This window comes from Equus caballus, chromosome 30 (genome assembly GCF_041296265.1).
Source record: "Equus caballus isolate H_3958 breed thoroughbred chromosome 30, TB-T2T, whole genome shotgun sequence".
Lineage (NCBI taxonomy): Eukaryota > Metazoa > Chordata > Mammalia > Perissodactyla > Equidae > Equus > Equus caballus.
The window spans coordinates 18757821-18774227 of NC_091713.1; the positions used below are offsets into that span (position 1 = coordinate 18757821).

The window sequence follows — 16407 nt, forward strand, 5'->3', positions numbered from 1 at the left end:
GTGGTGTATCACATTGATTGATTTGCACATGTTGAACTATCCCTGTGTCCCTGGTATAAATCCCACTAGATTATGGTGTATGATGCTTTTAACGTATTGCTGTATTTGGTTTGCCAATATTTTGTTGAGGATTTTTGCATCTATGTTCATCAGCCATATTGGCCTGTAATTTTCCTTCTTTGTGTTGTCCTTATCTGGCTTTGGGATCAGGGTGATGTTGACCTCATAGAATGAGTTAGGAAGTAATCCGTCTTCTTCAGTTTTTTGGAATGGTTTCAGAAGGATAGGTGTTAAACCTTCTTTGAATGTTTGGTAGAATTCTCCAGAGAAACCATCTGGTCCTGGACTTTTATTTTTGGGGAGGTTTTTGATTACTGTTTCAATCTCTTTACTTGTGGTTGGTCTATTCAGATTCTCTATGTCTTATTGATTCAGTTTTGGGAGGTTGTATGAGTCTAAGAATTTATCTGTTTTTCTAGATTGTCCTATTTGTTGGCATGTACTTTTTCATAGTATTATCTTATGATCCTTTGCATTTGTGTGGTATCCATTTTAATTCCTCCTCTTTCATTTCTAATTTTATTTATTTGGGCCTTCTCTCTTTTTTTCTCAGTGAGTCTGGCTAAGAGTTTGTCAATTTTGTTTATCTTCTCAAAGAACCAGCTCAGTTTCATTGATCCTTTCTACTGTTCTTTTGGTTGCTATTTCATTTATTTCTGCTCTAATTTTTATTATTTCTCTCCTTCTGCTGACTTTGGGCTTTGTTTGTTCTTTTTCTAATCTGTTATGTATAGTTTAAGATTACTTATTTGAGATTTTTCTTGCTAGTTAAAGTGGGCCTATATTGCTATGACTTTCCCTCTTAGAACTGCTTTTGCTGCATCCCACATGAGTTGGTATGATGTATTTTCATTTTCATTTGTCTCCAGATATTTTTTGATTTCTCCTTTAATTTCTCCATTGATTCATTGGTTGTTCAATAGCATGTTGTTTAGTCACCACGTATTTGTCACTTTCCCAGCTTTTTTCCTGTTGTTGATTTCTAGTTTCATAGCATTATGGTTGGAAAAGATGCTTGATATGATTTCAGTCTTCTTAAATTTCTTGAGGGTTACCTTGTTTCCAAACATATGGTCTATCTTTGAGAATGTTCCATGTACACTTGAGAAGAATGTGTATTCTGCTGTTTTTGGATGGAGTGTTCTATATATATCTGTTAAGTCCATCTGGTCTAGTTTTTCATTGAATTCCACTGTTTCCTGTTGATTTTCTGTCTGGATGATCTGTCTATTGATGTAAGTGGGGTGTTGGGGTCCCCTACTATTGTTGTGTTGCTCTTAATTTCTCCTTTTAGGTCTGTTAATAGTTGTTTTATGTACTTTAGGGCTCTTGTGTTAGGTGCATATATGTCCATAAGTGTTATGTCCTCTTGGTGGAGTGTCCCTTTTATCATTATATACTGCCCCTCTTTGTTTCTGATTGCCTGTTTCATCTTGAAGTCTACTTTGTCTGATATAAGTCTGGCAGCACCTGCTTTCTTTTGTCTGTCATTTGCTTGGAGTATTGTCTTCCATTCCTTTACTCTGAGCCTGCTTTTTTCTTTGGAGCTGAGATGTGTTTCCTGGAGTTAGCATATTGTTGGGTCTTGTTTTTTAATCCATCCAGCCACTCTATGTCTTTTCATTGGAGAATTCAATCCATTTACATTTAGAGTGATTATTGATATATGAGGGCTTGATATTGCCATTTCATCACTTGTTTTCCAGTTAGTCAGCATTTCCCTTGTTTCTTGTCCTATGTATTTCCAAATGCCAGTTCAGTTTTGTGACTCTCTATGATGGTTTTCTCAGTTTTCTTTCTATTTATCATTTGTGTCTCTGTTCTCATTTTTTGTTTAGTGGTTACTGTAAGGTTTGTATAAAAGATGTCATAGATGACATAGTCCATTTTCTGATAGCCTCTTATCTCCTTAGTCTAAGCAGGTTCCATCCCTTTCCTCTTCCCCATCTAAGTTATTCTTGTCACAACTTATTCCATTTTGTGTTGTGAGTTTGTGCTTAAAATGAAGTGATTGGTTCCAGCTCTGTGGCCAAGTGGTTAAGTTTGCGTACTCTGCTTCAGCAACCTGGGGGGGTCACCAGTTTGGATCCTGAGTACAGACCTAGCACCACTCATCAAGTCATGCTGAGGTGGTGTCCCACATAGCAGACCCAGAAGGACCTACCTACAACTAGAATATACAACTATACACTGGGGGGATTTGGGGAGGAGGAGATTAAAAAAAAGAGGAAGATTGGCAACAGATGCCAATCTGTGTAGTTCAGGGCCAAACTTTAAGAAAAAAAAAAATGAAGTGATTTTAGTCATTTTTGAGGCCTTCCTTCCCTTTGTCTTTAATGCTATATTTAAGTGTTTACTAACGTGTTCTGATAGAGAGCTGCAATTTTCTGACCTCGTCTGTTTATCTCCTTGCTTAAGTCTTTGTAAACCCTTTCTTTTCTTTTTCAGCTTTGAGGGGCTTCTTGATATTTCTTGTAGGATGGGATCTTTGGCGATGAACTCCCTCAGCTTTTGTTTATCTGGGAAAGTTTTTATTTGTGCATTGTGTCTGAAGGATAATTTTTCAGGATAGAGTATTCTGTTTTTTAAATTTTTTTATTGAGTTAATGATAGGTTACAATCTTGTGAAATTTCAGTTGTACATTAATGTTTGTCATTCATGTTGTAGGTGCACCACTTTACCCTTTGTGCCCACCCCCAACCCCACCTTTCCCCTGGTAGCCACTAATCTGTTCTCTTTGTCCACATTTTTAAATTCCTCATATGAGTGGAGTCATACAGAGATTATCCTTCTCTAACTGGCTTATTTCACTTAATATAATTCCCTCAAGGTCCGTCCATGTTGTTGCAAATGGAATGATTTTGTTCTGTTTTGCAGCTGAGTAGTATTCCATTGTATATATGTACCACATCTTCTTTATCCATTCATCTGTTGCTGGGCACTGAGGTTGCTTCCATGTCTTGGCTATTGTAAATAATGCTGCAGTGAACATGGGGGTGCATAGGACTTTTGGAATTGCTGACTTCAAGCTCTTTGGGTAGATACCCAGTAGTGGGATGGCTGGATCGTATGGTAGTTCTATTTTTAATTTTTTGAGGAATCTCCATACTGTTTTCCATAGTGGCTGCACCAGTTTGCATTCCCACCAGCAGTGCATGAGGGTTCCTTTTTCTCCACAACCTCTCCAACATTTGTTACTATTAGTTTTAGATATTTTTGTCATTCTAATGGGTGTAAGGTGATATCTTAATGTAGTTTTGATTTGCATTTCCCTGAAGATCAGCGATGATGAGCATCTTTTCATGTGCCTATTGGCCATCCGTATATCTTCTTTGGAGACATGTCTGTTCATGTCCGCAGCCCATTTTTTGATCGGGTTGTTTGATTTTTTGTCGTTGAGTTGTGAGAGTTCTTTATATATTATGGATATTAAGCCTTTGTCAGATATATGACTTGCAAATATTTTTTCCCAGTTAGTGGATTCTTTTTTTGTTTCACTCCTGTTTTCATTTGCCTTGAAGAAGCTCTTTAGTCTGATGAAGTCCCATTTGTTTTTTCTTTCTATTGTTTCCCTTCTCTGAGAAGACATGATGTCCAAAAAAATCCTTTTAATACTAATGTCAGAGAGTGTACTGCCTACATTTTGTTCTAGAAGCCTTATGGTTTCAGGTCTCACCTTTAGGTCGTTGATCCATTTTGAGTTTATTTTGGTGAATGGTGAAAAAGAATGGTCAATTTTCATTCTTTTACATATGGCTTTCCAGTTTTCCCAGCACCATTTGTTGAACAGACTTTCTTTACTCAATTGTATGCCCTCAGCTCCTTTGTTGAAGATAAGCTGTCCATAGATGTGTTGTTTTATTTCTGGGCTTTCAATTCTGTTCCATTGATCTGTGCACCTGTTTTTGTACCAGTACCATGCTGTTTTGATTACTGTAGCTTTGTAGTATGTTTTGAAGTCAGGGATTGTGATGCCTCCTGTTTTGTTCTTTTTTCTCAGGATTGCTTTAGAAATTTGGGGTCTTTTGTTGCCCCATATGAATTTTAGGATTCTTTGTTCTAATTCTGTAAAGAATGTCATTGGGATTCTGATTGGGATTGCGTTGAATCTGTAGATTGCTTTAGGTAGAACGGACATTTTAACTATGTTTATTATTCCAGTCCATGTACATGGAATGTCTTTCCATCTCCTTATGTCGTCATCCAATTCTCTCAGAGAGGCCTTGTAATTTTCATTATATAGGCCCTTCACATCCTTAGTTAAATTTACCCCAAGGTATTTTATTCTTTTTGTAGCGATTGTGAATGGTATTGTGTTCTTTTTATGTTAGTTTGTTATTAGAATATAGAAATGCTACTGATTTATGCAAATTGATTTTATACCCTGAAACTTGCTGTAGTTGTTGATTACTTCTAAGAGTTTTCCAATGGATTCTTTGGGGTTTTCTATATATAAGATCATGTCATCTGCAGACAGCGAGAGTTTCACTTCTTCCCTCCTTATTTGGATTCCTTTTATTCCTTTTTCTTGCCTGATTGCTCTGGCCAGGACCTGCAGTACTGTGTTAAATAAGAGTGGTGATAGAGGGCATCCTTGTCTCATTCCTGTTTTCAGGGGGATGGCGCTCAGTTTTTGCCCATTGAGTATGATGTTGGCTATGGGTTTGTCATATATGGCCTTTATTATGTTGAGGTAGTTCCCTTCTATGCCCATTTATTCAGAGTTTTTATCATAAATGGCTGTTGGATCTTGTCAAATGCTTTCTCTGCATCTATTGAGATGATCATGTGGTTTTTATTCCTCAGTTTGTTGATGTGGTGTATCACGTTGATTGATTTGTGGATGTTGAACCATCCCTGTGTCCCTGGTATGAATCCCACCTGATCATGATGTATGATGCTTTTGATGAATTGCTGAATTCTGGTTGCCAAAATGTTGTTTAGAATTTTTGCATCTATGTTCATCAGTGATATTGGCCTGTAGTTCTCTTTTTTCGTGGTGTCCTTGTCAGGCTTTGGTATCAGAGTGATGTTGGCCTCATAGAATGTGTTAGGAAGTGTTCCATCCTCCCTAATTTTTTGGAATAGCTTGAAAAGGATAGGTATTAAATCCTCTCTGAAAGTTTGGTAGAATTCCCCAGGAAAGCCATTTGGTCCTGGGGTTTTATTCTTTGGGATGTTTTTGATTGCTGTTTCAATCTCTTTCCTTGTGATTGGTCTGTTCAAATTGTCTGCCGCTTCTTGAGTGAGCTTTGGGAAATTGTAGGAGTTCAAGAATTTATCCATTTCCTCTAGGTTATCCATTTTGTTGGCATATAGTTTTTCGTAGTATTCTCTTATAATCTGTTGTATTTCTGCAGAGTCTGTTGTTATTTCTCCTCTTTCATTTCTGATTTTGTTTATTTGAGCTTTCTCCCTTCTTTTCTTTGTAAGTCTGGCTAGGGGTTTATCAATTTTATTTATGTTCTCAAAGAACCAGCTCTTTGTTTCATTGATCCTTTCTACCGCCTTTTTCATTTCAATAGTATTTATTTGTGCTCTGATTTGTATTATTTCTCTCCTTCTGCTGACTTTGGGCTTTATTTGTTGTTTTTTTCTCTAGTTCAGTTAGGTGTAGTTTAAGATTGCTTATTTGGGATTTTTCTTGTTTGTTAAGATGTGCCTGTATTGTGATGAATTTTCCTCTTAATACAGCTTTTGCTGTATCCCATATGAGTTGGTATGGCATGCTATCATTTTCATTTGTTTCCAGGTATTTTTTGATTTCTTCTTTAATTTCTTCAGTGATTCATTGCTTGTTCAGTAGTGTGTTGTTAGGCTCCACATCTTTGTGCCTTTCTCAGCTTTTTTCTTGTAATTAATTTCTAGCCTTATAGCACTATGATCAGAGAAGATGCTTGTTATTATTTCAATTTTTTTAAATTTGTAGAGGCTTGCCTTGTTTCCCAACATATGGTCTATCCTTGAGAATGTTCCACATGCACTTGACCAGAATGTGTATTCTGCTGTTTCAGGGTGAAGTGATCTATATATGTCTATTAAGTCCAATTGTTTTAGTTTTTCGTTTAGCTCCACTATTTCATTGTTGGTTTTCTGTCTGGATGATCTGGCCATAGATGTGAGTGGGGTGTTGAGGTCCCCTACTATTATTGTGTTGTTTTTAACATCTTCCTTTAGGTCTGTTAATAGTTGCCTTATGAACCTTGGTGCTCCTGTGTTGGGTGCATAGATATTTATAAGCGTTATTTCTTTTTGATGAAGTGTCCCTTTGATCATTATATATTGTCCCTCTGTGTCTCTCTTTCCCTGTCTTATTTTGAAATCCACTTTGTCTGATATAAGAATTGCAACACCTGCTTTTTTTGCTTACTGTTAGCTTAAAGTATTCTCCTCCACGCCTTCACTCTGAGCCTGTGTTTGTCCTTGGGGCTGAGGTGTGTTTCCTGGAGGCAATAAATTGTTGGATCTTGTTCTTTAATCCATTTTGCCACTCTGTGTCTTTTTGTTGGAGAGTTCAATCGGTTTACATTGAGAGTGATTATTGATGCATGTGGACTTAATGCTGTCAATCTGTTGATCATTATCTGGTTTTCCTGCGTTTCTCTTCCTGGGTGCTTTACCTGCCCATTTAATACTGCAATTTCTTATGCTGGGTTTCTTAGATTTTTCCTTATTTATGTTTTGTGGCTCTGTTCTGTTTTTCAGTTTAGTGGCTACCCTGAAGTTTGCATTTAGAATCTCGTGTATAATATAGTCTGTTCTCTGGTGGTCTCTTACTTACTTGGCCTAGACTTATTTAGTCCCTTTGCTCTTCCCCTCCTAAATTATTATTTTCATTTCTTATTCCAACTCGTGTTATAAGTTTGTAGTTAAAGTGACAAGATCGTCTTTGCTTTGGTGGTTTCCTTACCTTTATCCTAATGCTATAATTGAATATTTGCTATCCTGTTCTGTTTCTATCTGTCTGTCTCCCTACTCTGTGGTTTGTGACCCCTTTCTCCCTTTTTTCTTTTTTCAGGTATGAGAGCCTTCTTGAGGATTTCTTGTAGCGGAGGACTTTTGGTTACAAATTCCCTTAACTTTTGTTTGTCTGGAAAAGATTTAATTTCTACCTCATATCTGAAGGATATTCTTGCTGGATAGAGTATTCTTGGCTGAAGATTTTTATCTTTTAAAGTTTTGAATATGTCACTCCATTCTCTCCTAGCTTGTAAAGTTTCTGTAGAGAAATCCGCTGAAAGTCTGATAGGAGTTCCTTTGTATGTTACTTTCTTCTGTCTTGCTGCCCTGAGTATTCTTTCTTTGTCTTTCATTTTTACCATTTGTACTACTACATGCCTTACAGTAGGTCTTTTTACATTGACAAATGTAGGAGATCTGAAAGCATCCTCTACACACATTTCTCCCTGAATCCCTGGATTTGGGAAGTCCTCTTCTATAATTTCATTAAGCACACTTTCTGTTCCATTTTCCTTTTCCATGTTCTTGGGAATTCCTATGATCCTTAAGTTCTTACTCCTCATTGAATCCGCTATCTCTTGGAGCTTTTCCTCATTTTTTTAAATTCTTAGTTCTCTTTCTTCCTCTGTAGCCATTCAGCCTGTCTTTGAGTATGCTAATTTGCTCCTCTATGGTGTCTACACGGGCATCCAGGGAATCCGTATTCTGTTTTATCTGGTCCATTGTGTTTTTCATCTGTAGTAATTCTGTTTGATTCTTCTTTATAATTTCAACCTCTTTTGAGAACTCCAGAACTCGTTGGCTTGTTTCTCTATCCTTCTCTCTACCTCATTGAGTTTTTTGATTATAGCTACTCTGAACTCATTTTCAGTTAGTTTACCTATTTCCAAGTCCTCAGGACTTAATTCTGTGTTTTTATTGTTTTCCTTCTGGTTTGGAGCTTTTATAAATTGCTGGATGGTAGAGGAGTGGTTTTTTCGCATGGTGGTAGAATTTGGTTGCAGTTACAGCCTGTCGCCACTAGATGGGGGTTGAGAGCCACATGTTCTGAGCTCTCTTCCTTCAGGCAAGATTGCAGTGCCCAGCGTGGTTTGCAGGGAGGAGGGGTGCTTTCTCTTGCACCCCAATGTGCATTCGGATCAGCTCTGTTCTCTGGACTCCTGGGGCCCTGGCTTTATGGGGTCTCTGCGCACGGAAGCTTTCCCCCGTCAGCGGGTTTCCACTGTACCGGTGGTGGGAGTCCTGGACGATCACCTGCTTGCGCGGCCCCTCCCCCGCTCCTTCCCTCACATGCGGCAGTGATCCCAGTCTCTAGGGGAGGGAGCGACGTTCTCTCCTACCCCGTTCCAGCTCCTCCGAGGCCTGCTGCAGGGTCTCCACCATCTTTTTGGTACTGTAGATCTCTGACGTCCTGGCATTAGGTTTATTAGCTGAAATTCAGGTTTTTTCCCAATCCTTTGTTGTAGTTTGGAGGGGAGAGAGTCCCGGGTCAGCTCACCCCGCCATGTTGCTCCCCCCACCTCAGGATAGAGTATTCTTGATTGAAGGTTTTTATCTTCAGAATTTTGAATATGTCTTTCCACTTTCTCCTAGCCTGTAAGGTTTCTGCCAAGAAATCTGCTGACATCCTTTTAGGGGTTCCTTTGTAGATTATTCTCTTCTGCCTTGCTGCCCTTAATGTTTTTTCTTTGTCATTGACTTTTGCGAGGTTTACTAATATATGCCTTGGAGAAGGTCTCTTTACGCTGATGTAGTTAGGAGTTCTATTACCTTCATTTAAATGTAATTCCAGCTTCTTCCCCAGATTTGGGAAGTTTTCTGCTATTATTTTTCAAACAAGCTCTCAATTCCTTTCTTCCTCACTTCTCCCTCTGGAATACTTAGAGTCCTTATGTTGCATTTACTAATTGAGTTGTGTATTTCTCAGAGAATTTCTTTGTTCATTTCTCTTTAGTCTTAGTTCTCTCTCTTCCTGCGCTTGACACATCTGTTTATTTTTGTGTTCTAAATTACTACTTCCATTCTCCATAATATCAGCTCTGTTTTTTAAGGATTATAGACATTTTTTTTTTATCTCATTTGTTGTGTTCTTCTCTCCAACATTTCTGTTTGTTTTTTTGTTATAGTTTCAATCTCTTTTGTGAAGAGTTCCTTTTGTCTTCAACATTTCCGTTTGGTTTTTTGTTATAGTTTCAGTCTCTTTTGTGAAGAGTTCCTTTTGCTCATTAATTTTATTCCTGAATTCACTGAACTGTTTTTCTGAGTTTTTTTGTAACTTGTTGGATTTCTTTATGGTAACTATTTTGAATTCTCTGTCATTTATATTGTAAATTTCTGTGACTTTAGGATTGATTTCTGGGTACTTGTACTTTTCCTTCTCGTCTGGAGTGTCAATATACTTTTTCATGCTATCTGAGGGGGTGGACTTTTGCCATTGCATATGATAGTATCTGGTCACAGATTCCACCTGCCGCTACTTCGGGTAGGCAGGATCTGTGTTTCTGAACCCACCATGACCCCTGGCAGTGGTGCCTGCCCATTGGAAGCTGTGCCAATAGGACTCTGTGCCTCTGGCCGCAGCTGCTTTACACATGTAGGCACAGGGGCTTTGGTGGGGATCACCTGTCCTGGCCGAGCTGATGCACCAGGTGTGATGGGGAGGAGTGGATGCCTTGTTTCCCACCTGCGCTCCAGCTCTGTACTCACTGGCTGCCTGCCTGGGCTGCTCGGCTTGGTGAGGATGCCCCTGTGGTTGCTTAGCCACCTTGGTGTTGAGCTTTCCAGTGGGCTGGGAGGGAACTCCGAGAGTGAAAGCGTTCCCACAGAAGGCTGCCTTTTCCCCCTTCTCCTCTCAGAGTTGCATGCCAGCCACTGCGCAAGGTCCTGGGCTTAGGTTGCTCCCGCTGGGGGAGGGGGAGGAGATCTTCTTACTCCCTTCCACTGCCTGCTGTTGGATCCAGCACCCCCACCTTCAGACATATGGCTGTGTAGAACTCTCAGACATGTCTTTTGTTGTGTGACTGTCCCCTGTCGGTTTATGAATGTCCTTTTTATTGTATCTTAGAGGGGAGAGACTGTGGGAAGAGCTCACTCTGCCATGATGCTGACATCACTCTCACAGTTATTTCTTATTTAACATAAAACCAGCCACACTAGTTTCAGCTCCAAGAGGGCAGTTACCAGCTTTCTTCACCTTTTCCCCCCAGTGTCAAGCACAGTGCCTGTTAGTAATAGTTCTCAGTAATGTTGGTGGAATTGAACTGGTTTAATTCAATTATTTAAATTTTATCTTCTCACCTCAGCCCAGGTACTCTTTGTCACTTAAGGATTACAACACTAAATACTCAATATTAGGGCATAAAGACAAATCATTATTTTAAAAGTAAAAAGGATTACAAGGGCTTCCTAGAGTTCTGAGTTTAGGTTTAAAATGTGAGAATAATCTTTCCCAAAGACCTCATGTTTTGTTTCGTTTTGTTTTAAACCATTTTATTTTGGAAAGTCACAAAGGCTGTATAAAGAAGTACCACATACCCTTCATCTAGATTTTCCAAGGTTGACATTTTAGCACATTTGTCTTATGTATTTTTTCCCTATATTTATATATAAATAAATAAACTTTTTTCTGTACCATTTAAGGATAAGTTGCAGAGTTGATACTCTTTTATCCCTAAATATTTCAGTATATATTTCCTAAAAACATGGAGACCTTTTATGTAACCAATGTGAATATCAAAATCAGGAAATTAACACTGATTTCATCCTGTTACTTATCTGTAGATCTTGTTCAAATTTCACTCACAAATTTTACAGTAATGTCCTTTATGGGAAAAGGAAAAAAATAAAACGGGTCTTAAATCTAATCTGGGATCACATGTCACATTTAGTTGTCATGTCTTTTTGAGTCTCCTCATTTTGTCTTTCATGACCTTGACATTCATGAATGTACAGATTATTTTGTAGATGGTCCTTCATTTTGGGTTTGTGTGATGTGTTCTCATGATTAGATTTTTATTATGCATTATTGGTGGGAATATCATAGAAATGGTATTTCATCCTTTTCAGTATGTCTTATCAGAAGTCACATGATGTCTGTTACTGGTGATATTTAACTTTTATCACTTGGGTAAGGTGGTGTCTGCCCATTTTCTCTATTGTACAGTTACTTCTCACCCCCACCCCCCTGTAGTAATTGTTACTAATAAGTATCTTGTAGGGAGATACTTCGAAACTGTGAAAATACTCTGTTTTCTCGCCAAATTTTGACCTAGTAGTTAAGCACCCTTGATGATTCTTGATTGAAGTGATTGTTACTTATGATGTTTGCCAAATGCTCCCATATGTCAGATTATTAGCTCTTGAATTAACTGTTGTTAACTGTTGAATGCTGAAGTAGCTCTCAAGGCTGCTTACATGTGTGTCCTGATGAATGTGAGACTAAATTATTCCTATGGCATTTTTTTCTTTTGCCATATTTTTTTTTCTTAACACTATTTTTCAGAGCAGTTTTAGGTTCACAGCAAAATTAAGAGGAAGGTACAGAGATTTCCCTGTACCCCGGGCCCCCACACATGCACAGCCTCCCGCATCATCAGCATCCCCCACCCGAGTGGTACATTTGTTATAATCGAGGAACCTACATTGACACATATAATCACCCGGAGTCCATAGTTTACGTTAGGGTTCACTCTTGGTGTTGTGCATTCTGTGGGTTTGGACAAATGTATAATGACTTGTATCCATCATTAATTATAGTATCATACAGAGTATTTTCACTGCCCTAAAAATCTTCTGTGCTCTGCCATTCATCTGCCTCCCTAACCTCTTGCGTCAGCCTCTGGCTCATATGGCTTTTTTATAATTTGCCCATATTTTGACTGGTCATTGTCAAATTAGAAGTTAATAATTTGCCCTTTATAAGACATTCTTTTTTCCTGATTTGTTTAATTTCTTTGTTAAGCACATGCACTCAGGTGCCAGAATTGTCTAGATTCAGAATCCATCTCTACTGCTTACTGTCTGCGTAACCTTGGGCAAGTTATAAGACCTCTAGGGTCTCACTTTCCTCCTCTGTAAAATGGGGATGATAATAAGTTCTACCTCATAGAGTTACTCTGAGAATTAAGTGAATTAACATATAAAGCTTTTAGGTGCTCAGTAAATATTTGTTGAATTAATAAAATCAGTAGTTTATTTTCATAAAAGACTTAACTGGAAAATACTGATATTGGTAATTATTATGAGTCGGTCCCTAATTTAGAAAGTGTTTTAGTTACTGGTGGTTTGGGAGATCACACTCTAAGGTTTATTTTCTTTACCTTATTTTCTTTATTTTGATTAATAAATTGGCAGTGAGGATAGCAGCTCAAGTGAATGCAATCTAGCCATTGGGTATAGCATGACACAGAAATAAATAACATGGTTACTTTTAACACTTTGATTCATAGTCATTTTCCTATTTTAATTATCTTGAATTTCTGTTTTTTCTGTTTACTTTTGAGGCACTGACCAAAGAGCAGATTTGTACTTGGAAGGAAAAGACCAACTTGGGGGTTGGTTTCAGTCTTCCTTATTAACAAGCGTGGCAGCAAGGAAGAAAGCCCCTTTTAAGTAAGTATTACACTTGAGATCAAGAAGTCAGCACACTCTGAGTACTTCTGCAGCGTATTGCCAATGTGTGAAGCACTGTGCTGAGAAATATATACAGTAATGTATAGATAAAACACCACCCTTAATTAGCTTACACTCTCCAGTCTTATGAGGGAAATAAGAGTTTGAAGTAAAAACAAAAAGAGACAACAGTGTGGAGAAGTTTGTCCCGCTGATGCAGATCGTAATTCCTAGGAGAGAGAGTGCGTGTTGACTGGAGTAGGGGGAGTGGTGAGAGCTGGATCTTGAAATATGGGAAGGCTTGACACAGGGCAGCGGAGGCAGCGTAACCAGCTTGATTGAAGACAGCCTGCGCTCAGGTATCCTCATTATTTGCAATATCCACAAGTGGCTAATGAACTGAAACATTCCTTTCGTGAATTTTTTTAAATTAGGGATTCTTATTTAGTCACAGGTAATTCCTTTTCCTTAGTCGAATGTGTAGATAGAGTTGTAATCAGAAAGATTCTGATATAGCCTAAGATTCTTGCTATCTTTATAATGAAAACCCACCCGAGAACAATTTATGTGTTGATGTTTTTTTGTATAACCTGTTTTTAAAAGCCAGTAGAACAGCAGATGTTATTTCTCTCAAACGGTCCTTTTGAAGATAATTTTGAGGTGATAATCTGTTCTTTTTAAGACATACTTTTTCCTGCTTAGTTTTAATCATTAAATGAGTACATAATAGATGCTCCCAGAAATATTTGTTTAGTGAATGTAAATGTCTAAGATTTTTCTGTGTGTAAGTAGAGATCTTAGAGAATTAGACTTTCAAGAAAAACTTTCATACATACTGTCAAGAAAAATCTTACTTTTGTGTCAAACTAAGATACTCTCTTTAAGCTATAAGTCATCTTCAAAAGATCACTAAAATTGTGTTATAGTATTCTTATAACAGCTGATTTTTCTTCTTAGGACAGTGGTCGTTCATGGTTTTACCCTTGGAGAGAAGGGAGAAAAGATGTCCAAGTCTCTTGGGAATGTCGTTGATCCTGATGTTGTCATCAATGGAGGACAAGTAGGTGGTTCTCTAAAAATTCATTTTATGTTTGTTTTAAGGTTCTTATGTTGGCCATCAAAACCCTTAATGGTAGTTACCTCAATGTAAAAAAATGAAACAAAACTATTTTTTATACTAATAGTGGATGCCTTACCATGTTTTAAATCTAGACTCTTAGATAATACATGATTTCAGTGAAAAGATAGGGCTGGGATTGTGGCTCTTTTGACTCATTTCAGGTCTGAATCTCCGGTTAGGTCCTGAACCATGCTATCCCTTTTTTAGTTGTCAGAGCTTTTAAAATTTGTAAACTGTAATTTTACAGTTAAATGGAGATGATATAAGAACAATGACATTGCAATTTCTAAATGCATGTTTCATTATTATATTCTTGGAAATTGTACACTTTAAGGCAGTCATTAATGAACATCAGTTCTCTGCTGCTGATAATTTGGTTTATTTTGGAGTTACTTTCAGAAAAGAAACCACTTGTCTTTTACTCCTTTAGCTTTTTAGTGCCCTGCTAGTAATGGCCAGTAGTCATTGCTCTGTGCACAGTTTCCAGGGAATTGAAAGGGAAAAGCAGCCCCTCTCGTTACCCCTCCCCCATCACAGAGACCCCAGGGTGCCGCTGTCTCTCACCACCCGCTGTAAGAGATGCATGTGTGCAGACATGACAGGGAGAGGTCAGGTGTTGGCCTCCGTGCGCTGAACCGAACTGCAGAGCAGACTCTCCTCCTCTGTTCCAGTGGTGGTGTTTTCTAGATGCAACCTGATTTCTGAGGTGGTTAGCCCTTATTTCCTTACAGTACAGGTACATTTTATGCTGATAATGTGCTCAAACATTTCTGAATAGGAAACTTATCTAAAATATTTGTTCATCTGATTGGAATCGAAAGCCGTTTATATGTTGATATTTTTTTTCCTCAATGAAAAGGATCAAAGCAAAGAGCCTCCCTATGGTGCTGATGTCCTTCGTTGGTGGGTGGCTGAGTCCAACGTCTTCACGGAAGTGACAATTGGTCCGTCTGTACTTAATGCTGCCAGGGATGATATTAGCAAGGTCAGAGTCATCATTCTTCCTGTTTCTGAATGAAAATTTACTAAATCATTGTTTTAAACAATGGGGCACACTTTGTTTGACACTGCAAAACTGAATGAAAATGAGTTCTCCACATGTTATGAGCCTTTAAAATATCCTGTGTTGGGCCAGCCCCGTGGCTGAGTGGTTAAGTTCACGCGCTCCACTTTGGCGGCCCAGGGTTTCGCAGGTTCGGATCCTGGGCGCGGACATGGCACTGCTCATCAGGTCTTGCTGAGACAGCATCCCACAAAGCACAACCAGGAGGACCTGCAACTAGAATATACAACTATGTCCCGGGGGGGGTTTGGGGAGAAGAAGAAGAAGAAAAAAATGTTTTAAAAAATTAAATAAAATATCCTGTGTTTATTTGTTTAAAAATATTAATAATGCTAATAATTTTATATACTGTCTTTTTATATTTTATTACTATACATAGCATAATATAATGTGAAATTGTACTAATTATAAACTTTTTATGTGTTCAATGATCTTTCACATTTATTTCATTTATCTTTATTTTTGCCTGAGAAGCAGGTGAAAATAATTTTCCTACCTACGTAGATGAACAAACTGGGCCACTGAAAGGTGATTTGCCCTAAGATGATAAAGAAATATAAAGAAAATTCAGTCTTTATGTGTAAAGTCCAGTATAAATAACTGGGCTATTTGTTTTTTTGCATTTGTAGTGTTATTTAGGAATGTTACCCAAAAAAGATCCCATTAAGAAAGTAACATGAGCTGAATAAAACTCAATTACAGAGAAATAAAATAACTTTACAATAAGAATTGAAGGCCTCATATATTGGTTTTGAGTGCATATTTTTTCTCAATAGCTTCGGAATACACTCCGCTTTCTTTTGGGAAACGTGACTGGTTTCAACCCGGAAACAGATTCCATCCCTGTTAACAATATGTATGTCATAGACCAGTACATGCTACACTTACTGCAGGATTTAGCGAACAAGGTAAGTGAGAAGCAATAAGCTTTTGGGCAGTAGAAGGATGTCAGCACTGTTGTATGTTGAAATCTGAGTTGCATGTGAGTGGAACAAGCCTGGGTGGAAACACTAACTATCGCTCTGAGAAGAGTCATACTTGATAAATTCCACATGTTCCTAGGTTGACCTCCGGTCTTAGGATTTCTTTCCTAGTTTCTCAAAAGCCCAGGGAAGTACCTGGTGGAAACAGTAGGCCCCAGCTTCCCCTCAGACCACATTTTTCTCTCAAGATCAGCTCTGTGTATTTCTCCAGCAGGAAGGAATAAGGTAGATGCACTTTATTTATCTGCAGATGTAACTTCAAAGTATAGAACTAACTGAAATGACTATTCCTAAGTGTCAGTCAAACATTGGAGACGTGGTTGTTTCCATGTGCCCTGAAGTCCGAGGCATACACGCAGATTTTCACCCAGTTTTACTTTTCAGGCATAAATGAAGGAACATGGGGAACCTACACTCTGCTGTTTTAAAATGGTGTGGTTTCATCATTGAAAACCTGATCTTTGCCTCTGATGAGCCTTCTTTTGTGGTTTTCAGATTAGAATGTTCAGTATTTTCTGAGGGGAGTTGAATTTTATATCCAGAAATCATGTTTGGACGATCTTCAGAGCTCTTGCTTGTCACCTGTTTTGTGTTTGTATTCCTTTGAAAC

General features: G+C 38.2%; 1 protein-coding gene across 1 annotated transcript in view; it reads left to right on the top strand.

Moving 5' to 3' along the window:
- IARS2 (isoleucyl-tRNA synthetase 2, mitochondrial) overlaps nt 1-16407 on the top strand; it is a 65648-nt gene that overhangs the window by 43284 nt on the left and 5957 nt on the right. Inside the window, exons 15-18 of the mRNA XM_001488053.7 lie at nt 12523-12631; nt 13589-13691; nt 14611-14736; nt 15591-15722. Of these exons, the coding sequence (XP_001488103.3) occupies nt 12523-12631; nt 13589-13691; nt 14611-14736; nt 15591-15722 (470 nt within the window). The remainder of the gene's footprint in view (nt 1-12522; nt 12632-13588; nt 13692-14610; nt 14737-15590; nt 15723-16407) is intronic.